The sequence below is a fragment of the Astatotilapia calliptera genome, chromosome 11 (genome assembly GCF_900246225.1).
Source record: "Astatotilapia calliptera chromosome 11, fAstCal1.2, whole genome shotgun sequence".
In the NCBI taxonomy this organism is placed as follows: domain Eukaryota; kingdom Metazoa; phylum Chordata; class Actinopteri; order Cichliformes; family Cichlidae; genus Astatotilapia; species Astatotilapia calliptera.
Genome location: NC_039312.1, coordinates 34,241,213 through 34,267,901, shown reverse-complemented (window position 1 = coordinate 34,267,901; position 26,689 = coordinate 34,241,213). Strand labels below are relative to the sequence as shown.

At 40.3% G+C, this 26,689-nt stretch overlaps 2 protein-coding genes across 8 annotated transcripts in view; one reads left to right on the top strand and one right to left on the bottom strand.

Moving 5' to 3' along the window:
* Positions 1–20,103, top strand: part of fli1rs (Fli-1 proto-oncogene, ETS transcription factor-related sequence) — a 23,144-nt gene extending 3,041 nt beyond the window's left edge. For 3 of the 5 annotated variants that reach the window (XM_026184390.1, XM_026184392.1, XM_026184388.1), the window contains exons 2-10: positions 4,858–5,063; positions 7,070–7,239; positions 11,195–11,398; positions 12,641–12,721; positions 17,229–17,297; positions 17,451–17,513; positions 18,195–18,242; positions 18,482–18,568; positions 19,061–20,103. In XM_026184390.1, coding sequence (XP_026040175.1) covers positions 4,858–5,063; positions 7,070–7,239; positions 11,195–11,398; positions 12,641–12,721; positions 17,229–17,297; positions 17,451–17,513; positions 18,195–18,242; positions 18,482–18,568; positions 19,061–19,584 — 1,452 coding nt within the window. In that variant the 3' untranslated portion in view covers positions 19,585–20,103. The remainder of the gene's footprint in view (positions 1–4,857; positions 5,064–7,069; positions 7,240–11,194; positions 11,399–12,640; positions 12,722–17,228; positions 17,298–17,450; positions 17,514–18,194; positions 18,243–18,481; positions 18,569–19,060) is intronic. The other 2 variants (XM_026184393.1, XM_026184391.1) reach the window with 1 other exon arrangement.
* zp3d.2 (zona pellucida glycoprotein 3d tandem duplicate 2) lies at positions 17,507–26,689 on the bottom strand. Of its 3 annotated transcripts, XM_026184387.1 has the most exons (9): positions 26,070–26,688; positions 24,386–24,492; positions 24,174–24,277; positions 23,104–23,278; positions 22,912–23,017; positions 22,348–22,436; positions 22,190–22,263; positions 21,489–21,731; positions 17,507–17,603 (listed from the first exon to the last, which is right to left on the bottom strand). In XM_026184387.1, exons 1-9 carry the CDS (start codon positions 26,628–26,630, stop codon positions 17,557–17,559), a joined length of 1,506 nt encoding a protein of 501 aa, XP_026040172.1. In that variant the 5' UTR covers positions 26,631–26,688; the 3' UTR covers positions 17,507–17,556. The 3 variants fall into 3 exon arrangements, with proteins under 3 accessions (XP_026040172.1, XP_026040170.1, XP_026040171.1); XM_026184385.1 differs by lacking the exon at positions 17,507–17,603 and having other exon boundaries at positions 21,216–21,731; positions 26,070–26,689; XM_026184386.1 differs by lacking the exon at positions 17,507–17,603 and having other exon boundaries at positions 21,216–21,731; positions 22,348–22,433; positions 26,070–26,689.

Sequence of the window (26,689 nt, the reverse complement as noted above, 5' to 3'; positions counted from 1 at the left end):
CCGGTGTTTCATCCTTCCACTAAATGCTTCAGACTGCAGAATCATTTCATTTAGGTTAGTCTGGCTCACTAAGACCTTTTATGTTGGTTTCCTTTAATTTGTTACCCGTTTGTAGCATTTTAAGGCTTACACAGGAATTTCTACAATTTTTGTTTGTTTGTTTATAGATCAAATTATTAACCAGGACATATTCATTAGATTGTAGGATACCTAAATGGTAGTTTTTGGTTGCAGCCCTGGTTACAGGTGAACTTTAGCAGTACAAATACATGTAGAATAGTACATGCAGCAGGATATATTTAAGGGGAAATTTCCTTTAAATGAAAAGGTCTTGGCAGTAAAAACTAAGAGTCTTTGAACACCAACACCCTTCGTGTGTGATTCATAACAGACTACTACCTAACGTTATCTGATTCAGGCTCTGTTGCAATGGCCTTCTCGTGTGCTACTGAAAAATGACTTTTGCAGGTAGAGTTATTAAAGTGAGTCTTGGAATATAAGGCATTTGGATTCATGGTTAAATGTGGATAAACTATGAATCTTATACAAATTTATACAAAGATGAATAAAGATCCCCATCTCGACAGGCCTCCTGTGAGCACGCTTTTAGTTGCTGGCTTGGGCAAGACTGCACTGATGCAACCTGCAAAGCTGCTGACAGCCATGTCAAAAGTTTCCATGCAGGACTTCGTGTTTGTGCGCTCACTCAAAGTGGAAAGTGCGTGCTATCAAAGTGAGCAGCAGCGGCGTAAATTTTAGGACATCGAGGCACAAGGCGGCCTCAGTTTCAAGAAGGTCATGTTTTTAAAAGCAGTTTTGTGTCACTGAGCAACAGCCTGAAACGCTCTCAACAGGAAGTCAGTTGTGGCATCGGCGGTCAGGCCGCAGTTTGGTATATTTGTATCAGTGAGCAGAGGAGATGAAGAGAGAGGGAAAGAGCAGAAAGAAACAGATAAAGAAAGAGCGGGAGTGTGCATGAGCTTTTCACTGAGCTCACTGTGCCAAAGAGCAAACGTTTGGATGAGAAACTGCAAGTGACGATAATATCAGCTTGAATTTTGAGCTCTAAATAAAATTAAAAAACTAAACAAAGCAACAAAAAAAGATACAATCTTCAGCTACGGCTCACAACTGCCCACTATCACGCATTCTCGTGAGAATTTGCTGTCAGCAGCGAGTTTTATCCCGCCTTCAGTTGACTGTTTCACTTCTGCACAGAGTAAAGGCCCCGGAGTGTGAGAAGACAAACTGACAACAAGAGGACAACAGAAGTAAAAGAAAGCAAAGAGATGGAGAACAAAGCACAACATGCAGTCCTGCTAACCACTTCTCAAACATACAACACACACACACACAGAGCCCTACATTTACAGCATTACATGCGTCAGACTCTGTTGCTGGTCTTTCATATGCGGAAGTATTCCTGTAAACAAAGTGTGAATAAGGTTTTGGTTCGGCTACATTAAGCGTGACAAGAAAAAAAACTGCAAACTCGAAATAAAAACAATATTAGATGGTAGTTTACAAAAGTGTCAGCGTTCATGTTGCATTATGGGTATTGTAGGCAGTTTTTTTTTAAATGACAGATATTCATCTGAAGTAACCATCTGCATGAATTTTGATCAAACAGCAGCCTGAAGCTGAGAGTCCCAAGTTAAAATCTCCAACTTTACAGCACAAATAAACATGTTTACAGTAGAAAGAAAAAACGCACCCCTGAATCGTATTTGTGTGTTCACAGTGACTATACTTGGCGGAGGGGGTTCTCATCTGTGTAGATTTTTATCACGTGGCATTATGAGGCCATCCTACTTTGTTGGTGACTGTAGTCACTGGCTTCATCTCCAGTAATATGAGTCAGAGAAATAGACCCGGCAGTTGTATATTTGGTGTTGGTGCTTTCTGAAGAATTTTCTAAATCAGTTATCTGATATACTGACACCTGCTTTGTAGCCATTTGAAGTCTGGATGGTCCTATAGTGCAGCTTCTCACCTCATTAGTTAATTAGTTTAGAGGAGGCGAGTATTAGCATTGAATTTGGGCACATTAACACTAGTCAGCAGGTGTCTGTGTTTGTATGTAACACTGCCATCCGTCATCCAAATATGGCCACTTTTGGCTCAAATGTTTCCAACGACTCACATTTTGAAACCTAAATCTGAGGCTTCAACAAAGCAAGGAGTCCACAAACCAGTAGGTGCTGACATCCATCTTTTACATACAGTCTATGATTTTGACAGTAGTGCAGTGTTCAATATTTTTCGTAACAATTGTGTCTTTAAAATCTTGAGCAACTTTTTTGTGTAATCGTGGGTTGGAGTGAAATGAAAACGTAACCTTCTTCTAGAAAAAGGGCGTATCCATTACACAGCAGCAAACGCTCCACGCAGCAGAAGCAGTAGCTGACTTCTGTAGGAGTTTGTCTGCAGCATGAAGGAAATGCCGAATTGTGTGCCATGCATTAAGATGTGGTTCACAGTGCTCAGGCAACAATTGAGCTAAAAACAAACAAACAAACAAAACAACACACACACACGCACAAATGAAAAACAATGTGATGGCGGCACTTCAATCAAGGCTCATACTCTTCTTTCCGTCCACCCCTCTCCTCTCCTGACCACAGGCCTTTAAGGGTTGTTTTCCAGCTTTAAAATGACCCACATTTTTACACTATGCACCCCCTCCTCCACCATTTCCTCTCCCTTGGCCTGTGCCAAAAGGTTCCTGTGCACATGGCGGCCTGGTTTCCTGTAGGCCACTGAAAAAGCACGGCACTGACGTACAAGGCCCAAAGACAATGCTCAGCTCCTCTAAACAAACATGCACTTGCACCCACTTAGATGGCCGTGGTCGCATCACACATGCACGCACTTAATTTGAGCAGCAGACAGAACAACGGGTCCGGTCTCTGGCCTCCTGAGTATGTGGGATGAAAGTGCCATCTTCGAGCGGTTTTGAGGCCACATTTTGGGCGCTGAGCACAGGAAGACGGACTTAAATCTCAATTAGACTCCACCTTGAGCTAACACCCCTCCCCCTCCCTGCAACCCCGATCCTAACGGCAAAATAAAACTGTGGTTAAGGTTACTGATGTTCTTTATGATTAGACAGCCTCCTGGCTGCTTTCACAGTTCATTTCGCTCCTCATTGTAGTGGTTTCATAACCTCCTGTAGCTTTTTACGTTAAACATGCATTTAAAGTTTTAAACAGTCACAGGGGAATTCTTTATCGTGCAGAGAAGAGTTGAATCCTTCAAACTCAGCCCAGGGCCCAAATCTGGCCTCTTACAAAGGGAATTTCAGCCAGACAGTTGAAGTTCAGGAAAACTGCAATATGTTTGATTGACAGATTTTCATGTGCTTCTGTTTTCAAAAATATGCTCCATTATATCGACATGATTACCTTTTTTTAGGGCTTTCTAAAAATACTTTTTCTTGAAATTTGTCATTCAAGTTCTCGTCTTGAGGCCTTCAAGAAATACATGAAAACACAATCAGGGATTATTTTGCTTTTACAAAATCAAAGGAAAATAATCTGCAATGTTATCAAAATTAACAAATTAAACACTTTTAAACATAAATAAAACAATGACAATCTAGACAACACACCACAACATAAACAAAAAAACAAAAACAAAAAAAGATTTTCAACATTTTAAAGTTGACAGTTTTCCTGGTTTCTTGTGTAATTACTTCCATTCCTGCACAGTTCATCAAAAACCAGACAGTTATGTTTCAACGCGGATTCGTCTATTTTGTGCCACTTAGCATTTCTTTATCGGATCCTAAAAACCCATCATTTTGTTTTTGGTTTTTTGGGTCAGAATTTTGCACATCTTTTAATTATATAAAGACCAAATCCCATGTTAGCAACTATTTTAAGTGAAGTATCGGTAACAAATCTACAATAATACCCAGGAACCCAGACTCCCAAACTGGGTTTAGAAGCAGTTAATTTATTAAAAAAAAATAAAATTAGATCGTTTATTTTACAAAATGGATTGAACCAAATATAATGGTAAATGTCTAAAACACATTCAGAAGCAGTTTATCGGTGTAGCCACTGAGTGCAACTCTAAAAGTGTGTAATGCAGTCGTGAATTTAACTGAGTTTGAATAAAAGTGAACAAAAACAAACTGATTACACGTTTCATCCACAAGAAATCAAATTAAATATTAAAACGAGACTTCACAACGTATTCAGCCCATATTAACTGACATCGGCATTAATTTGTTGCTTTTTGATGTTTGCTGATTCTCAACCATCGAACTTTTGTTGGAAGCCATTTTTCCCTTTGTTGAGCAAGTTTCCAAAAATAGAAATGTGCTTCCTCGCAGCAGGTATCTGATCTGATATATATGTTTCCTCTCTGCCATTGTTGTCCAAAAACTATTAAGAACCCTTGACTGGGGGACTAGTTTGTTTTGACTCAGTCACACATACATCATCCTGTTGCTCACTAACGTGCATTAATCCACTGGCGAAAATAGTCGCCAACAAATTCATTACTTCCTGCTGTTTGAGTAACATTTCGTAAACAATGAAATTAATTCGTATTCAGTGAAGATCACTTAACCTTCTTCTTAAACTCTATATTTGTGACACAGATTTAACACTTCATGGCAGCATGAATTAATATACTTGAAATACGCGATATTATTTCCTGATTCCAAATCCTGGATGTGATTAATTCAATCTGGTTTCATACAAGCAGAAAACATTTTAGCATTAAAGCTTCAATGCTGCTGCTACAATCAGCTCCTGCTCGTTTCGGTGGATAAAAATAAGTGTTTTGAAAAAGCAGTTTCCACAGGTTGTGACCCGGCAGACACTGACCCGCGGTTCTGTTGAACAGGAAGCGCTGTCCGTGGTGAGTGAGGATCAGCCCATATTCGAGCCAACCTACCCCGCAGCCCCGGCCATGCACATGAAGACCGAGATGACGTCGCCCGGCGGGTTCAGCCAGACAAACAAGCAGAGCCCCGAGCCCACTGAGCCGGAGTGGGTGGGGCCAGGAGCACCAAGTGCTGGGAAGAGAGAACAACACGTCAATGGCACCAGGTGAGTCACGGCACGCCGAGGCCACAGGAGAGCGCGGGTTCCCGTATTATCTGACTCGAGTCCACGTTGGTATGTCGGGTTTTCCACATACTAAAAATATTTGTTTATCGTTCACTTCCCAGATTCCCGCCTCTGATTGTGATCACGGCTTTGTTCATTTCCCCCCCATCATCGCTACAAAGCGTGGGCCGGCTGTGATGGAAATTTGGGTCCCTATGTTCAATATTTTAATTTCCTGCATTATTGTGGTCCACCTGAACACGCTGCTCACTTTATACTGCGCTGCGTTTACACTCCGCAGCTACGTAATAAAACATGAAACACACAAAAAACATTAAGCATATACTTTCCAAAACTTTTGGCTTCTGAGATATCAATGTTGTGAGCACCTCACAGATTCATTTGAAAACACAGACGTAAAATACAAATCAGTTGTTTGGTTTGTTTGTTTTTCTGTCCCCGCTTCTTCAGTCAGAAACCGCTAAACTACTCAAACGTAGGCTGTTTATCAGCACCCACCTCCCACTGTGAGACATAAACACTATTAGACTGTTGCCGTTCTATTCATTTCAAATGTGACATCCATCACAGCTGACATTTGAATGAACAAGTACTTCTACTTTTGCTACTTAGACTGAAAAAAGAAAAATCTTGTAGAACTTTTTTAAAGCATTTTTCCACATTTGCATAAGGCTCTGTGTAGATCTAATAAGATATCCTAACAAGGCTTGAACAGCTTTTTCATTTAGTAAAGTCAGTGTATTTTTTTAAGTCTTTCTTTTCCTATTTGTTGCATGTTAAATCTAATTGACAGGGATTTATGTCCATTTTTAATAGAAATCCTTTAATTCAAATGGACTTTTTTTTAAAAGTTAACTTATTGCAGCACAAGTAATCCCTTTGCACTGAAAGCTCAGACTACTCTAAATGCTCAGTTTTACAGATTTCTTTGGCTCAGTATGATGTCAGAAATCATTATTAAGGCACACAAGCTCAGGCTTTAAGCACAGAAGCCACGTCTTCTTTCTGTTCTTACCTTGTGTTTGTGATAGGCACCCAATCACACTGCAATCCCATTAATGGCGAGGTAGCTAACCAAAACTGATTGTTTCAGACCGCATGAAGCAAGTGGCTGCATGAAGCCTGACGTAGTGAGTCATTCTCAACAGGACCAGCAGGTTAACAGTGCTGATATGGAGATGGTTGCCAGTTTAGCAACCAACTTTCACAACTTTGACCATCTAATGTGACGGTAAATATTACCGCTTCAATAAAAGAACTGAATAAATACAGAACGTGCAAAACACTTCGGGTAAAGCTCAAAAGTTTTGCTCCTACCAAAACTACCAGATACAAGTGCCTGTATTGTGTTTACTGGGATTCTATGATCAGCAAGATTTCAGCTGGACTTTGAATTTGAAGTAAAATCCCAAGTCGGTGAAATATTCTGGAACCTCCTTCAACTCTGAAGCTTTTAAACAGAATAAATCAAACAAGAATAACATGAAAAATGACTTCAACAAGTTACATTCACAAATACAAATATGATTTTTAACCTTGACACATTTACATCTGCTTTCTATATTTAAGTGTAGTACACTCTGCTCATACCATTTCTGCACCGTTATTTAAGTAGGGCTTTTAATTCTAGATCAGCGCTACTGAGTGCAAGTATTTTCTAACAACTTCTATTTTTATGCAAAAACTGTCTATGTGGTGAAAACTGGGTTAAATTAGTGATGCACGCCACCTACTCCTGACAGGTCATTTCAGTGGAAATTGTTGCAGAGAAACAGTTTGACTAAATTTACCTCCTGTCATATACAGACTAGCAAAAACTCTGAGAGGAAATGTAGCTGACTGAAACTGCATCCAGTCTATTGTCACAGATTTTTCTCTCTTCATAATTTGACTGTGGAGAGTAATTGATATATTCCCGAGACATTTAGAAGACTGAAATTGCTCCTCAGATGCTGACTAAAGCCTCTCTTTTCCTTTTGTCGTAGTCGCGAGTCCCCAGTGGATTGCAGCGTCACCAAGCGTTCCAGACACATGAGCAATGAAGGGGCCTCGATGCAGTACCAGGCCTCCTCGTACACGGAGCCCCGCGTCAGCCCCCAGGCCACCACCCCACCCAGCAGTGCCACTGAGGAGAAGAGGGTCATCGTGCCAGCAGGTGAGCTGAGCCACTCACATGAGCTGGCGCTCAGCCGCCATGATGCATCACTGTCCCCATCACGAGACGGTTTCCCAACAGCCGGCACAGCCTGGGCTTGTGCAACATCAGTACTAACTGAATCAGAGACGGGCATGTGCGTGTAATTATTCGTCTCTTAAAAGAGCCCCAAGAGCCCCGGAGCACAACAGATAAACAATAGCAGGTTTCTAGCAGTTGTGGCACAAGGTGACATCAGGCTTTCAAAAAAAGTGTGAAGTCTAAAGTGCAAAATTAACGCTCAGGACTGTGATATTAACAAAAGAGAGAACAAGCAAGAACAGACCTGATGAGCAGGCTTCAACATTTTCAGTTTTAATCAGCTCGCTTCCTTTTTCAGGACTGTAATGAAAATGCATAAATAACCAGCAGCTACGTCTGAAAACACAGTATTTAAATATTCTTTGAAATGAATTCTTTTTTAAACTCAAAGCAAACCTAAGAAATCACATAAATATGTGTGCACCACATTAATACATCACAGGAATTTATCTCAAGGGATGCTTTAAATAATTAACTGAGCACTTCTGCCATAGTAGTTCATTTACTCTCACTTTATTTTACTTTTTATTTTAATGCAGAATTGCAACGAAGCAGGTATGTAATACACAGATTTCACTGTAATATACATCAGGAGATCACATGAAGATTATTATAATAGTGTAATGTAACTCAAACAGCTGGTAGTATTAGACTGCAAAGCTCCTATTTGCTGTGCTTTTATAGCAAGAAACTGTGTACAACATGGTTTTTATGGTATATTAATCAGCAGGAACATGCAGGCATATTTCAGCAGCTTTCATACCTGTTAGTAAATCTATATCGCTATAAAGCTAATAATAAATGTTTGTCCAACCAAACATCCAACGATTTAAAATCAACAAGCCACTGCTGCACTGCGGTAAGATTTTGTAAGGCAAAAGAAGTCCAATATCCAGAACTTGAAAGTTGCTTTTTATGATTTATTTATCCAGTTTGGCAAGCAATAAACAAAGATCCATTTTTGCTGCTTCCAGCTGCTTCTCCTGCTCTGGTAAAAAAAAACCATAGGCCCACCCCAGTGCATGCTGGTCCTATACCAGTCCCTTTACTTGCAGAAAATGGCCCTACTGTTCTTCCTGGCTGACTTAACAAGATAAACAACAAAACAAAGCAAAAAATGAAACAAGTATTGACCTACAAATAAAACTTATAACGAAAAATATAAGTAAACCAACAACAAATTTCAAAATGATAAAAATAACGAATAAAAAGCTCCAACAATAAATAAACAAATATTTACTTCACATTCTTCTACAGCAACAGTATCTATCTTTAAAAAGTACACATTTGAAAGGTATTAAAAAAAATCTGAAATGAATGAGACTGATGTCGTAGCCACCGGCTGCTTTTCACATCTGTTGATCTTCTGAGAGTACAGAACAACACCAGCCCTAATATTTAATACACACAAGGCTGATACTCATCAGACGAATGTGAACATGACAAAACAGGAAGGATGTGTCGCTGCGACTAATTCAGTGTATCGTTTTTATAAGTCGTGGTGTCGATGCAAGTTTGTTTCAGCTGAGCGATGTGAAAAATGCACCGATCTCTCTGTTTGCAGAGGAAAAAAATCGCCCATGCACAAACTGGATTAAACACGCCGATGTGTCATTTCTAGCTGAGTAGTTCAGTTTGCTGTCCCTTTTATCGCTGCTATGAATCACGGGTCCAGTCATCTAAATTCTTCCTCTGTCACAGCTTCCCTGATTTTGTCATCCCCAGAGACTCGTTAAACAGACAGCATGTTTCAGTGCACGTTTCAGCTGGCAGGTGAGGTGGATGATTTTAAAATTAATGTAAAAATCATCCGTGAGTCACCATCACAGAGTTATTCTGCCTTATAATACACGGATGTTGCATCACAGCAACACGTGTTGATCAGAACAATCAGGAGCTAAAGGGCAGGATAACGTCCGCTCAGAGCTGAAGCTGCCGTCCAACATCACAGCCAGTTCACAGCACACAGTCATTGTTTGCTGCTGGAAATGAGCTTCCTGAATCGGACCAGGTATATTTTAACAGATCAACACCAAGCCAAGCTGAAGCTGCCACTGACTTGAGCTTAAAAACATGTTAGGCTCTTAGCACACAGGATACAATTAAAGAGTACAATATTCAGCATTATATAAATGAACAAGAACATGTATTGGATCCCTCAAACAATAACAAAAAAGACAATGAAAATCTAAATGAGCAAAAAGAAATATTCAAGATGAAGTCTATCTCTGTGAGATGCATATTACTACAACACGATTAAAAAAAATACTTTTAAAGGCTAGAATGAGTAAAAAAACAGTAGAGTTTAGAGTTTAGGAAATTTCATCATGCGGTGTATATATATCAGAAATATGTTCGTTATTACTTCTGCAGATTATATCAGTAAGGAAGCTGATTAAATATTGACTAATGACATATGGCAAAGGGGTGAGATTAAAAAAATATTTCTATGTCCGAACAAACGTGTAATCAGAGTTTACTCAAAAATGTTTTTGTTTTTCTTAACATGTATTGTATGTAGATTATGAAATATTGGACTCACACCAATGTTTCACCTTTACAATAATAATTTGACCAATAGCAGACCGGTACCATCAATACCAATGTTTCTCTCATTTATTCCCAGTTTGTGTGCAAATCGAATATTAAAATCTTTTTTCATTATTATAAGTTTCAAAGCCTTTCAGCGCTTCATAATAATTTAGAACACACAGCTGATGGGCCATTTTCAGTCCCACCAGCTGCCACTACAACACTAATGCATGTCAAAAATGTAAAACACTCCCACGTACATGAAATATGCTTAATGAACGTAAATATAGACGGCTTTGTCAAAGCCACTGTAATATTTCTAAAAAGCTGTTTTCAGCTCAGTATTATGGTCATTATTTACTCCCTGAATATTGAGCCCTTCAGGGAAATCAAGAGCGCAGATGGAGAAGCAGTTGAACAGTCAGAAGAAAAAAAACAAAAAGAGAAAACACATGGCTGAAACCAAAGAACAGCTTATTTTAAATGTAATTTTCCTAATTATGCACGTACATATAACAGAAGTGTTGTCATAAATTTTAAGATGACTATTGATTTATTAAAAGAAAAAAGAAAAACAATCCCGGCCTCAAATTTCAGTTGACTTCACAGCCCTTTAAAGATCACCAGATACCCTCTGAATGGCTCCACTGGATGAACTTTTATGACTATAAATATAAGCAGGACCCATTTAAACGTGTTCTCTGGTTAGGGGTGTGTTATCTGTTTTGACAGTGTGGTTATTCCCACCCTACCACCTATTTTACAATCACTATCAGAATCACTAAGAAGTATCCGGTGTTAATCAGCACTTTCATGACCTCCAAAACAAACAGGTCGTATTTAGCTGTGTGCTGAGTGCTCTTTAGACCGTTGACTCTTTCATCCCCCCCAATGTGATGGTGTGAAGGATTACAGGCGAGCACTGCTGGTATTTAAAGATTCCTTCCTGACATTTTAGAAAACGTAATTTTCCTGACATCATAAAGGTAAAACTTCAATTTTGTAAAAATTAACATCTTAATAATCTTCACATCCAGGCTGCAGTGCTGAGTTAAAGAAAATCCAGGTTTTAAACTCGTGTGAAAGTCTTCACATCAAAGCTGAAGTTACTGCTTGAGCTAACCACTCCTGGAAGTGTTTTCACAGGAAATCAGTGACCAGATTAATCAGAGTAATTTATGGTAATTCCCCAGTAAGTAGCTTCTACAATTTCCTGTTTGAAAGTTTCTGATACACAAAAAGCAGAACAGCCTCACAAAGGATGTTCAACTCTTCAAAAAAAATGCCAAACATGAGTGAAAGTCTGTGTAATAAATGACTAAGCGCCTCTCTTCAATTCCAGATCCTGAGGTGTGGACGCAGGACCACGTGCGCCAGTGGCTGGACTGGGCCATCAAGGAGTACGTCCTGGAGCAGGTGGATGTCATGCTTTTCCAAGCGCTTGATGGGAAAGCCCTGTGCAAGATGACCAAAGACGACATGATGCGGCTCACGTCGGCCTACAATGCAGACATCCTGCTCTCGCACCTCAATTACCTCCGGCAGAGTAAGGCTGGCTTCATGTGTGAGATCTTGCTCTGCAGCTGATAACATTGTTCACGTCTCGCAGATTTCAAAGGTTTTCAAGTGGCAAAAATGCATCGAACACGAGGATCTAACAGTTCCCCGACGCAGCTGCGTTAGTCTCGCTTCAGTCTCACTGAAGCATTTCCATTTTTGTCCGTGTAATGAAGATCTTCTGAAATTAAACACTCGGAAAAGAATTGCAGCAAAAACCATTTTTGAAAGTGTGCATTTGGATTTTTTAAATATTTTTCCTGAGGTTTGTTATCTCAGAATTGGATTTACTGATAAATAAACTCCACCCAGGTATCAGTGCAGTTAAGAGAAACGCAGATTCATTGGGGGCAAATAAAGAGTTCATGATGTTTTTTGTTTTGAGGAACATGATGTCACTTCAGGCTCTCGTTTGTTGTTCTGTTAACCAAATTTGTGGTCTTCACTGAGCGTTGTGGCCACTGTTCCTCTTTGCAAAAGCAGGTTTCCTGTGTTTCGCATAACACACGTACGTCACCATGAGTTTGGATCCGTACTACATTACATAATTTACCAAGTGTTTGTGACTGAAGCAGCAGCAGTTTGACGAGTGCAAATCACTGCAGTCATCGTGTCTGAGCTGGTTCGACAAGAGGTGGACAAATGAACAGCAGCATCCAGTGTTGCACTGAGGGTGGGCTGTGAGGAAGACAATGTGGGTGCTTAGTAGCCTTGAGGTTAGGGAAGCAGACATTTTGAATTAACAAAAATCAAAGTAAAGGTTGCAGGAAAAGGTTTGAGGTTTTAAATGTTCGAAAGCCGATTTAAAAAAGATTAAAAAGTAGTGAAACAAAAACAGCCGTGGCGATTAATTTACTGCAGAAAATGATGCAGTGTTTGTAAAAGTATTTCTTTCAGTATCACAGGAAATGGTCCTCTCAGATCCTTCCAGAACTTTTCTGGTGAATTGGCACCTCAGTCTTTGATAGATCCTCATTTCTTTAAATAAAGCCTGAGTTTTCACCTTCAAGTTATCCTACTGGTTCACGAGGCATTCACAGTCCATTCTTTTCAACTGGCTGGACAAAAAAGTCGAGTCTGTTGAAGCAACAGGAAAAACAAAGCACCCCCACCCCACAGTTATGTTATGCTTCTGACACACAGGACAGGCACTACTCTTTCTACTCTGCTGTGCTTGTTTAAAAGAATATAACATTGATTTTTATTTCATTCTTGAATCTTTTTTCCCCAGGTAGTCCAACGTTCTCCTACCCAACAACTCCCACCAACAACACACCACCACAACAACAGCCGCCCAGACAGGTGAAAACAGGTGAGATCAACCTCTGGCACATTTCACCCATTTTCAGGACAACACATTCTCCTAATCAGCTTCTTTGTGTGATGAGGTCCCAAATATTTTAATACCTAACATGAGGGATTTTGTGTTGTTGCTTAGTGAAAAATCATAATTAGCAACACTAACATCAAAGTTGTTCAGTTATCCACCGATTCCACATATACTAAAAGGTGCCCTTCACCTCAGAATTGAATATAAATATATATATTTTAATGTATTCATTTTGCTTTCGACTGTCTGCATCCATCACCCAAAAGTTGTGCACAGCTAGCTAACTTCAGTTCAGTTCAAAGAGGCAGTGTTGGTAATATTTACCTTCCGTCACGAGCACGAGGCCTAGTGTCAGATACACACTTCCTTCTGCACTGCGATACAGTTAGCGGGTGTAGTTTGATAGAAACAAATAGTTCCTACATGAAACCACTCACAACAAGGTTTGTGGAGGTTTTCAGTAACCTGGTCACGATTTCTGGTAAGACACACGGCTGCTTAGGTTCTCAGATGTATTTTTTGTTTTTGCCGCTTTCAGCACCACAAAGTTACTGTGAATTAGTTGCATTACGTACAAGGAAAGGACGACATTTCTTGGGGTCATGCAAGGTTCATTTTGGGGTGAACTGTAATTAAACTCAGTTATACCTTCATCGTGCAGATGAACCTGATTAGCTGACTTGTGTTAAATTAATAAATAAATTCTAATTTGAGGTTTCGGTTTACTGGGACTGTTATTTACCAAGTGTTGCATTAAAACCAAATCTGAAGGGAGGTGCATTTTTATTTTATGCATCGTTTCTATAAAAGTACATTTCCATTCAATACAGGATGTTAGGGTTCTGAAAAATAGAACAGTTCATAATATTGTGGTCATTCTTCAAAATGAGGTCGCGATAACAACTGTGCAGGACTGAAATGTATAAAACGCTTGGCTGTTAGACTGTCACGAGTCACTGCACTTTCTGCAGCAAAACCATCACAATCATCAGAACTGATACTGAAATGATAAAAACAAACCAGTTTTTAATTAAAATGCAGTGGATGTTTACTCGAGTATTGTAGTTAAAGTAAATTATGGGCACCTCAAAATAATTTGATTTTAGGGTATTTTTATGTGTTTAGTCTTAAATTTCAGAGGGAAACAATACGTTCCTTTCTCCTGCACTGCATTTTTCTAGCGGGCACGCTCTGTTTTGCATAACTATTTTTAAATCCCGGTAGCTCTGCAACCACGTCAGCTAGCGCAATAATTTTTTTTTTTTTTTTTTTTTTTTTTTTTTTGCATATGAAACCAGAGGAGTTGTACTTACAACTTATGCCATCAGCTTGTCCTCGGTCACAGTTTCCTTCCACATATAGCTTTGCAAAAACTGCATAAAAGCACTTGCAGCAACAAAAACATAATATTCCAGAAACAGGCTTTGCCGATCCGATCAGCTGTTCGTAACACTTCCTAAATTGGAATAGATGTCAGCGCAAACTTTTGCATGTCCGCCATGAACTGCCCGAAACAGGAAGTGACGTCATTTTCGCGGAAATGTAGTTTTTTTTACCATCAGGGCCTCATGAGCCTATACTGGTGTTTTTAAAAGTTATCTTTGACTTTCTAACTTTCTGTGTCGTTTCTGGGATGCTTAGAAGTCATATTGCACTGCTGGAAATAGTTTATTTTGATGCATATGCTGCTTTTTTGCTAATTTGCAGTATAATATTTATTTTCGTTTTTCCTGCAATATATAAAAATTGGTGTATTTCAGAAATAAAACTATGAAGACACTCAAAATAAATTTCCTGTGGTGGGAAACTATTTTGTGCAACTTTTTTCTATTTACAGTTTTGAGGGATAAGCCTCTTAAATTTCTATAACTAGAAATATATGTTAAAAAACAAAAACCATTTAATTTTTTTGTAGTTTATTGCACTTTTTTGCAATTTATGTAATTACTATGCACTTAATGCAGACATATTATTAAGATTTGGGCTATAATGGTTGCATTGATGTATAGCAACTTGAAATGCTCCCAAAAATGGCTCCACAGCATGTAAAAATATAATATAAGCTCTGGCGGGCTTGGTTCTATGGTAGGTCTTAAAGGGTTAAAGGTTGCTGATCACACAAACATAAAAACACACACACACACACAAAAAACAAAACAAACAGCTACAGTAAATGAAACCATTGTGAGACGTCAGGATTTCCAACCTTTTCTTGTTTCAGGTTTATGTGAACAGCAGTCTTTCCTCTAAACCTCACTGCAGACTCTTATTTAGATCATGTCCTGAACTCTGAGGTTACATTTTCTAATAATACAAACAGCATAACTGTCTTTCATTTCTTTCATGCTTACTACCAAACTACTTACCTAAAAGATTTATAATTAAAAAAAAATTAGAGTAGTTCAAACTAGGCTTTCTACCATGACCAGTAAACTGTACTTGGTGTACTCTGTAACTGTTGAGCATGAGCACTATTATGGACAGCCTCTCCGTTGCTACTTTAAGCATTCATAGCAGATACTGTGGTATGATTTTATTTGGAGCATTGGAGGATTCAAAATTAACCCACTGGGCTTTTTTTGTTTCATACTTTAATTGCTGTACTATATTCAAGTAGCTTAGTATGATCACTATTCAAAATAATCTATATGCATCTATATCCGCCCCCTTAATCCTCCATCTGAAAGAAGACATTGTAGCAGTTTCTCCTTTAAGACAACTTATGATTGGCTGCTGCTCATAAACAGTATCTGAGCTGGGTGGGGCTTTGTATTCACGGGTAGAGATGTCTGATACCATACAGAACCAAGAGTTAAATTAAAAATATATATTTTAGATGTGTCCTTGATCCAACACAGCTGATTTAAATGGCTAAATTTCCTCCTCAACATGTCTTGAAGTTCTCCAGAGGCCTGGTAATGAACTAATCATCTGATCCAGGTGTGTTGACTCAGGGCGATGTCTAAAACCTGCAGGACACCGGCCCTTGAGGCCTGAAGTTCCCCACCCCTGGATTACATGATGGTGGGGCAATGTCTTAGAGATGTTTCACACCTTGGCCCCGGTGACAGTAACTTTTTTTCTACACCTTGGCTCATGTGACAACAAATGATTAATAACTGATCAGTGACCCAGAGGTGAAACATCTTCACAAACATTTGAGATGGCTTCCTGTACAGCTTGTGTAGGAGGGAGTAGCTTGTAATAAGTACTGATGTGTCTCAGCATTGATAAAGTGTTTCTGTAAGAGGTGGATCAGGACACATTAGCATCTACACTCAGTTACTGGACATTCAACTTGTAGTACTCACTGCACAACTGTGCAGTAGTTCATGTTTGCCACAGTTTGCTATTAGTCATAGTCTGTGTTTCAGGTTGCTTGATGCAACTGGTGGTTTTTTCCATTTTTTCATTTCCATCACCCACAGCCCCTCTCTGTGGGGGCCGGGTTCTGGTGGGGGTCTCTTCCTTTGACTTGTGTCGCCTACGATCATCTGATTATTGAGGTTCTCGCCTTGAGTTCAGAGTTATTATAGTTTTGTGTTGTTTCATCAATTTCCATTTCATTTGACTACAAAGCCTTGAGGTGACTGTTGTTGTGATTTGGCACTATATAAATAAAACTGAAATGAACTGAACAGACTTAAGTCTAGCTTGAAGAGGAGGTTTGCTCATTTTAGTTTGAGTTTTTATTATTATTGTGTGGAGGGCATATGTCAGGGTCAGCACAGGTCTTACAATAAAAACACAGTTGACTTACATTTTGTAGACATCCAAGACAAACTGTGATTAAATTTGACTTAAGTACGAAGTAATAAAACGTCCTCTATATTTTTGTTTCATTCGTTAGTTTTCCAAGTTCACAAAATTGTTTCAGTTGTATTTTCCAAGTCTATTTTTTTGTTGAGTAAAATATTTTTTGGGGGGGGGGGTTTTACATCTAGTTTTAGAGTTTAGTTTTAGTTAACTAAAATTAACCTTGCTTGAGAGAACCATTGTTGTGAATTGGTGCCATATTACCAAAAAAACCCTGAATGAAATCAAAGCTTATGAGCGCAGGGTTTTAACAGAGGCCTGAACTACCAGAACATTTAAGGATTTAAAAATGATGTGCCGAGTTTCAGAACCATGTTGCCCAGTGCCAAAGTCTGAAAGGCTCCTTGGCACAACATTGGACTCGTTGGTTTTGGGGCCAAACTCAACAGCCAGTTTCAAACAGGAAACAGCTGCACCGACAAAGGAAATGAGGGGGTATGGCTTCGGCTCCTGGGACAAAATTCACAATCTTGTGGCAACAAGGGTGGTCTGAACAAAAGAATGCTCTCCCAAGAAACTACGGGTCATCTCAAGACCTCCAAAGCCTTATCATTGTGGTCTCGGTTTACTAAACTTCCTTCCTACTATAGCTCACTCGTCTTAATGTCCACTTCAAAGATTTTAATGCTCGTCAGTGTCTGGTCTCATCCTCATTGTGTTTGTGTTCATACAGAGAACAGTTTTGATGAAATCAGCCGCAGGAACAGCTGGCCGACAAACACCATGACTACAGTGCCTAAAGGTATGAAAAAAAAAGACGATATGAAACCGATAATGAGGATGAACTTTTCATGCAAGAACACCCAATGGATTTTGCATTTTCTCTGGCTTTAACACAGCAGAAAAATCAAACAATTTCACACATTATACACAAGTTTTATTTTATTTTTTTTAGGTTCTTCAATGGAGCACCAGCACAGTACACGAGTTACAGAGCCTGCTCCAAGGATTGGGCAAGGTACGAAGACCACGTGTATGTTTAGGCAGATCCTGGTTTACTGCTAACATTTTCTTCTTCTTTTTTGGCTCCAACTCATTGCACCCCTCACTGTAGGAAGTATGGGAAAATGAGGAGTCACACAAAATGATATGCAAATGACATCGGTGCCTTTTTAAATGTTTGTTTTCAGTCTATCGAGTCAACGAGCTTCATCTAACAATTATTTCCTTCTTAGTTAACTCACCACAAGCACAATATGGGACAATGCTGTTAGTTTTAATTAAACTGATGCACAAACCTAAACTTTGATTGTAAAGAAAGACAAAGCTTGTGGCCTGAAAGGTCACAGGATCACCAAAGAAACTGCTGAAACACAAATCTGACTGCAATCATTTAACAGTTGGAGACGATCAGATATTGGTTGTGGCTAAAGTGGTGAACTGATCACACATCCCTTATCCCTTAGGCATTATATTAGTTTGACAGGTTTCATTGTGCTCACGTTAGAACATTTGAACTAACCTCCTCAAAAGACCACATTCAAAGCTCTGATTGGTCGAGCGTTTCTTCAATCTCAGCTTGAATTATGCTTATGTGTGCAAGAAAATGTGTTTTAACTCATTTCAGGGCATTTAAATCTTGGAGCATTAATATTAAAGTGACAATGTGTAAAAGTAATATTCCTTTTCTTCTTTACAGACCCATACCAGACATTAGGACCCATTAGCAGTCGGCTAGCCAACCCAGGTAAGAATCTGAACCATCATCAAGATAAATAGACAAGGACGATACAAATGAGGCCTTTACACTGTCTGCTTTGGCATCATGAGAAGCAAGCAAGCAAGCAAGGGCTGGCACACATGCACTTACTTTCCAAAGTGGAGTAAACACCAAGCAACAGCTGTTGTGTCATCACGCTTTACGCTATGACAAAATCTGGCTTCCCTCTCACCAGAATGACTGTTTGCCCTGCTGTTTCCTCACAGAAGGCCAAGCCCTCAACTCATCCAAGAACCGAACAGGCAAACAAAGTGCATACAAGCTCCCTGACCCCAGCGCTCACAGGCCTGTGGGTAGGTTTCTGCCCTGATGTCTATCACTTCAACCAAGCCACACAGTGAAAAGGTCACATTTGCTGAGAAAACAAATAAAGCATATTCTGACTTTTGTTTGGAACTCGTTACACTCAGAAAACCTGACGAGCTATCCAAGAGCAAATGGATCCATGATGAGGCATTTAATCCTATGAGGCTGAAGTAGCCAAGTTACCCTAACTCTGTATTCATTCATTCACTTATCCTGGAAACTAAAAGTGTTTTGACTTTTTTCCTGTCAAGACTTGAGAGAACTCATTTAGAAATTGGAGAAAAAAAAAAAACCTTTATCTTTACACAAATTTAAATGCTAATTTTAAAGCCGACCTGTTTACATTTTTAAACACTGATGATTGTATTCCTTGAAAATAAATAAATATAGGCACAAACACTTTCCTTTCTTGTTTTGAGCATGCAGTCACTGTTAAATCAGAACTCTGTGCCTTAACTCTCCTGCGTTTATCCTCCCAGGCTCAGGGCAGATCCAGCTGTGGCAGTTCCTTCTGGAGCTTCTGTCTGACAGCAACAATGCCAGCATCATTACCTGGGAGGGTACCAACGGCGAGTTCAAGATGACCGACCCGGACGAAGTGGCCAAACGCTGGGGTGAGCGCAAGAGCAAGCCAAACATGAACTACGACAAGCTGAGCCGCGCCCTGCGCTACTACTACGACAAGAACATCATGACTAAGGTGCACGGCAAGCGCTACGCCTACAAATTTGACTTCCAAGGCATCTCGCAGGCACACCAGAACCACTCAGGAGATGGTGGGATTGTTAAGTACCAGAATGAGATGTCTTATGTCCAGACCTACCACAGCCACCAGCCCAAAATGAACTTCATGGGTGGCCATCCTGCACCTATGCCCGTCTCCCCTGGAAACTTTTTCGGCCCACCGTCACCATACTGGAACTCACCCAACAGCCCCATCTATCCTGGGTCAGCCATGACCAGACATCCTGCCACTCACTCCCACCTGAGCTCGTACTACTGAGCATGATGCCAACTGAACAGAAAAACAAAACAGGAGAGGAACCCAAGTGCACCAAAGCACGCTCCGTCTCACCTGCCACCGAGCTGAACTCTGTTGAAAGAAGGCGAAATGACGCCATCATTCAAATTTTAAAGGCATTATTAAGTTGTCTTTGTTACGTTCCGTCTCAAAAACAAAAAAAAAAAACAAAAAACAAAAAAACCACGGACAAACATGAGGGTATATTAACCCTGGTATTGTATGCTTCCAGGAGTTTTATAAATAAACTCATAATATACTATATTAATGGTTATTCAGTTATGAATTTTTTCACACATCTGTAAAATACTTTGTTTGATATTGACTGTTGTAAAGACAGACGTCATAGTAGCATAACAGATCTGCAACTGTTCTTTTCACTTCACAGGTCAAAACAGTTATCCCTGACTTTTTGTAAAAGGGAAATTGTACAGAATTAACATGTAGCAATAAAACAAATGCTTGATGTAAAGCTAATAAATAACGCCTGTATGAGGAAAAGAGATCTGATTTTATGTTTACAGTTGAACAAAAACAGCAACAACAACAACCACCCAATCCACTCGGAGGAAAGTTGACCAAAGAAGGTCCCATACTGCAGCCCACAAAACCCAAACCATCTGTCATCAGAGACCCCAGGACATCCTCAAAGATCCCACACGCCTTACAGCAGCACAAGACACCTTAGATGGTCCTATATTAAATTATAGCACAGCAAATCTTTTAATTCATAATAAACAAGCTAACAAGAAGCTGGATGCAGATTTGCCATTTACAAAAGATGGATGTAACCTTTGGGTCTGAGATGTTCAGTCAGTGTAGAAGTGCTTTAAACTCCTCGGGATCTAAACAGAAGACCAACTGTATACAAGACTCGGGGAAAACTATAACATCCATTCATCCACCCACTCTATCACCCTGTAAGAGGGGCCCATCCCAACTGTCACAGGGTGAGAGAAGTGGGGCACACACAAGACGGGTGGTCATTCAATCACACCTTCAATTTAGGATGGCTATGCCTTTGCTTGTTTTTGTACCGTGGGAGGATCTCTGCATAACCACGAAGAACCATGTAGACACAAGAAGAACATGCAAACAGGGCGCAGCTGGCTGCTCGATTCAAACCAACAAGCTTCTTGATGCGAGGCGACAGCGCTGACCACTGCACCACTCTGCCCCACGAGTTCTCGCCGTGCCGTCTTATGCACGACAACATGGTGAAAAATAACACTTCACTACCAGCGCCTGAATTTTTACAGAAATAGAAATGATGACAAAATGCTCATTGAATTAAAATTAGTTGCATTCATATCTTCTCTTACTGTTGAAGAGACGATCCCGTGTGAGTCCTGCATTTCTTTCTCTCTGTGATTGAAGTCCGAATAATTATTGATAATACAGAAATGTCTAAACTGAGTCACTGCACATTAAATTCACACTGACATGCTTTGACCTACACATCTGGTTCTCACATCTGGTCCTCACAAACGACAAGATGGCAGACCTGGAGCTTCACAATGAAGTTTATTTTCTATACAACCTATGGGGGTGTCCACTTTCTCACCCATCGCTCAGTAAGTATGAGATTGAATTTCCAATAATCTTTAAGTATGTCATTGTTTATAGATTTAGTGATGCAAATCAAATAAAGGTAATCAATTTGCTCAGTATCAACAACAACTTTCTCAAACTTGTTTACCACAGAAAACATTTTTGCAAAATTATAAGTGGAATTAATTTGGTTTGAAATTAGAGACCCGGAGGAAGCTCGTCGCTGATCAAACTCCAGCTTTATTTGTCAAAATCAAATATTTCTTCAAATATCCGGCGGGGTTCTGCGATCACCTCCTCCACAGAAGCAGAGCCCTTCCCCTGCTTCTTCTCACCTTCCTCCTCAGTCCACATCACTCCACCACCTCCAAACGGCCAATCCAAATCCTTCACCGTTTTCTCCACCTTATCCATCGGAAGTGCTGCTGTCACCACCGGCTGTGACGTCCACCTCCACTCAGTCATGACTGACTCCGGTGCCGCTGTTGTTTTGGTGGAGATCGTGTTCCTCTTCAGGGAGCCGATGGCTTTCGCTTTAGGTTCTATGGTCCACGGCCGACTGCTGATTATTTGAGTCTCTGGAAAAGATGAAAATGTTTTAATATTCAATCATTTAATTCCAGCAGAAAGCAAACAATTCTCCATCCATCCGCTTCCGCTTATCCTTTTCAGGGTCGCGGGGGGCGCTGGAGCCTATCCCAGCTGTCATAGGGCGAGAGGCGGGGTACACCCTGGACAGGTCGCCAGTCTGTCACAGGGCCAACACACAGGGACAGACAACCATTCACACTCACATTCATTCACACATTCACACCTAGTGGCAATTTGGATTATCCAATTAACCTATCCCCACAAGCTGCATGTCTTTGGACGGTGGGAGGAAGCCGGAGTACCCGGAGAGAACCCACGCAAACACGGGGAGAACATGCAAACTCCACACAGAAAGACCCCAGCCTGATGGTGGAATTGAAGCAAACAATTCTTTGTTTAAAAAAAAAAAAAAAAAAAAAAAAAAAAAGTTTAAGTGATGATTCACCATTGGATGCAGCAGAGCTACAGTTGGAGTCACAGCAGCTGCACACTGTGTCTGATCCATACAGCTCAGCCCATCTGCACAAAGCAGCAAAGACAACAGACGCTTTCAATATCATCATATCACAGCGTTTTTAAGAAGAGCTTCAGGGGAAATCTAACCTTCTGGCCTTTGTGTCGTAGTTGCAGGACTTGGCTGTGGGTGTAGGCACCGAACTGCCCACAGACATGATGCAGTGCATGTACAGCTGCTGCAGCAGATACAGAAAAAGCAAGTTTACCCTATTAGTTTTTAATCGCTTTATTCAGTCAAACCACACCGACTCCCAGATATTCCCAATAAATAAATAAATAAATAAAATATGGGGACCAAATCTAACCCAATTTAATTTAAAAAGGGGTCAGCCATCCAAAACCACTGAATTTTTACAGTTACACATGCACAGGCTTAGCAAACAATTAATTTGCATGAAGCAAATAATTAACAGCGAAAGATGTGGAGTAATTATGACAATGCGCCTGCATAAAGAAGCTCTTTGCTTGTTTTAAATATAAGACTTCTGCTTTACTCAAATTTTTAAATCAAGCGGGTAAAGGCACATGTCGAGATCTACTTACTTCTCAGTACACATGCAAGCCATCACTGATTTACGGCAAAGAACTTGGGATAAAATAAAGTACAAGAACATATGAAGCACATTATAATCTGGTGACACTTCGGCTGACCTGGCCCATCATTCCCTTGAACAGGAACGCATCCACAGAGAATCTCACAGCATCGTTTCTGTACGGGATGAACCTGGAGCGCCCGCCTTTGCTTTCAACCATACATCTTTATCAGAAAGAGAAAACAGCTGACCATGGCATGATTTTTTTTTTAATAATGCTTCAGCTTTTTTGACGTGTGACATTCATTACCCAAAGTTTCTCACAACAGGGAATCTAAGCGTGAATGTGTGGGACTTCTCTGGAGTGGCATAACACGAGTGGATGTATAGTCTTTCATCGTGGGACATGGGCAGGGCCTCGGCCTGAAAGTACATGGGCTTTCCGAGCACGTACTGACCTGATGGGGACAGCCTTTCCCACTTCGCTAAAAGGAAAATAGGACAGTAAATTAGCAGTAAAGCGACAGGAAAAGCAGCTGCAAAGCTCACTCACACTTTAAAAACAAACCATTTTGATAGCAGCTGTGTGAAAGCAGCTTTGCAAAGTGCTCAAACTGCAAAAATTCACCTGAATATCGACGGAATATCTACTGGACAAAGTATTTTCCAGACAATCTGCAAAATCCTTGGAGTGTCAATTAGGAGTAAAGATGGTGCCAAAATATTAGTAGCAAAGAATGAATCTCTGAAGTCAGCTTGCTACATGATTAAAACCTTGTGTTCCCTGGATATCTTAGCTCATAAAGCATCAACATATTTATGAGGGTGACGTCACCATGGCTCCACCAAACAGTTTGTTTGTTAGCAGCATGACTCAAATAGTTATGAACACATCTGGATGAAATGTGGCACCAACTTAAGAAATGAATGTTTCTATTCAGATTCAATCACTATAGGGAGGATTTTTTTATCTTTATGAAATACAACAAAACTGGACATTTAACTTGTGCTCTTCATAAACACATATCAAATTGAAATAATTAAATGTTTGGTAATCTAAATAAAGTACATCATTATTCCAGATATAAATGTCCTCCTGGATCCAAAGACTCATGATTAGTGTGGAGGAGTGTACTAGGATACTGTGCTTAAAGAAACAGTGACTCAGCAAAACCACACGAGTGATTTTGACATTAATCTGTTTCTAGCACCTGCACAGAGTTGCAAACTTTGCATTTGTCACATTAACATCAAGGTCTTGCTTCTGAATGATATTGAAAAATGTTTATCAAATATTAATTTAATTTGATAAACAAAGACCACCAAGAACCTCCGAAATCCACCGGGGTTTAATAACTGCACACATTTCTGTAGGTTTACCGTTTCGTGGCGTCAGACTGAATTTAGCTCCGTTCTTTACTCGTTTGAAGAGCCTGCGTATGGGCACCTTTGGTATGTAGCCAATTTTGTAGGTGTATTGGTACCTAAAAGGTTGTTAGCATTAAAAGAAAAATGGAAAAACAGCATTAATAAACAGTTTGTGTGTTATGAATAAGTTTCTGTCTGTCCTCAATTTAATCTTTTAAGCTCACCTGTTAAAATAACATGACACAGGTAGGTTGAAGGGCACCACTCGCCTGATTGGTCTCGGTGGGTCGTAACGAAGTGTGTTTGAATAGACAACCTGGTTATCAATGATCTGCAACCAGAATTTTTATATTAACATTTAAATAAAACTTTGTCTACAGTTATGAGACAGGCTTTTATGGCTCAGCAGTGAGCTGAATGCCAACAGTGAATCACAGCAGGTGTGCACATAATCTTACTCAACATGTAATCCTAATCTTATGGCTGAAGATTTAGTCAAAAACCTAAAATTCAAATATAAATTACTGCAGTACATGAAAATGTTATGGAAACATACATTTAAACTACTTTTATTGAAATATATCTATTATTTTCTTATTTGTTCAATAGGAATATAAAATCTTACAGTAATGCTGACGTCATCGGGTGTTTTGTGTCACCTGACCAAAACTCCAAACACTCAAAAAGGTTTATCTGACTGTGGTGTCCTACTACAGAGCCCCCTAGTGGACAAACGAGGGTATAAATATATAAATATGTCCACATCTTTCAAGCACAGATTTCTCTATGCAATCAGATGAATAGTGCAATACTTTGATTAATTTGTGTGACAGAAATAAGTGCATATACAGACCGGTCATTGAAGCTAGGAACAGGGGGGCAAAGACTTGTCCTCCAGCTCTCAGTAAATATTTGTGTCCTTATGTTCTGTTAATAAATTTGCATTCATTGTGACTTGTTTTGCGCATCTACTCCTGCTACATATTTAGCATTTTGTGTTTTATTTAAAGGCGGATTTATTGATTAATAAGTCACTTGTTTAAGTTGGATTTTTGGCAGATTCTGTTCTGCATGGTTCTGAGGGGAAAAAAAACAAAAAAAAAATCTCTTCCAGTATTTTTTCCCCATTTTTGTGATCTTATTAAAGATGAATACACTTAAACAGCAGCACAAAATTCCTGCTCGGAACTAAAAAAATAATTTTACCCTGCCTGTGCTGTGCCAAGAAAAAGTCAGATATTGTTGAAATAGTATAATGATGCTTCTGTATGCAACTCCAAAGATGCACATATTTAAAGCTCATCTATAATTTTTCTTTTTCATATTTTCTGTGTGTGTGTGTGTGTGTGTGTGTGTGTGTGTGTGTGTGTGCGCGCGCGCGCGCTATAATGAGGCCAGTGTATGTAACAGCAATCCCTGTGAGCCAAAGGTCCAGTTTAACAGTTCCCCCCCCCCCCCCGACTCTTGGCTCTGTGTGACGTCATAAAGTTAGTTCCTCTGGCAGTGAGTACAGAAACCCAATCGCCTCCTGATCAAGCCTACATTTGCCAGGGGGAACCAATCAGAAGCAAGCTTTTTTAAAGTGAGGTGAGGCATCTTGCTCCAGACAGAGGGTGAACTTGGGGCTGTAGGCCCGGTAATCGGTAAAATTAAACAAATCAAGCAAAGCTACTCTAGTGACTCCAAGAAATAAGTAGTACCAGGCCCAGTTTAACCTACTGGAGCAAAGCCTGGCATATAAATGACATGTTCACCGTTTTAGATGTCGTCATTGGTGTAACAGTTCTGTGTCCACTGTAACCCACTAAAGACGCAAAACTGGTTAATCATCGCGGACAAGAACAGAAAATCAGAATCAGCATTATTTCGCTTTTAATTCTCTGGGGTCCTTTCTTGCCTGAGACTCACCGTGCGCTTGGTTCCACACATACCGAGGCCATACTCAAAATAAAGGTAATCCCTCGTGGATTTGCTGGCTGTGCACGTCCCCAGCTTGAGCTGAGACCGGGCTTCACCCGTTCCCAGAAGGCTCCTCTCCACCTGGACTTGCATCTTTGTCCGCTTACACGTAGTCTTCACGGAAACATCCGAGACGCTGGGCGGAGTGGATTTGGGCGGAATAGGGAGCAGGACGTCCCGGACGCGCTCGGGCAGAGGCTCCACTCCCGTGCCCCTGAGCGGAGAGAAGTACTCCTTATCCACCAGCGGCACTTGAGAGTCCACAAACATCGGGAGGTGGAGGTACGGCGGCGGAAGGAGAGTCGGCGTTTCTCTCCGGGGAACTTTTCTCATCACCTGCGCTGTCTGCTCCGAAGGCCGATGGGCCGCTGTCCCCGCTTTAGTGGACGCAAACACGGGCAGCAAGAGAAGGAAAGGTAGGTAAAGCATGCCCGGAAATCCCAGTGACATACAACAAAGTATCCGAAAGGGCGGAAGGTTGGCTGTCACGGCTGATGATGCTCTCCTCATGTGGAGGTAAATTAACAACACCTGGCGCAGAAGAAGCAGATGGACAGCAAAGGGCGCCA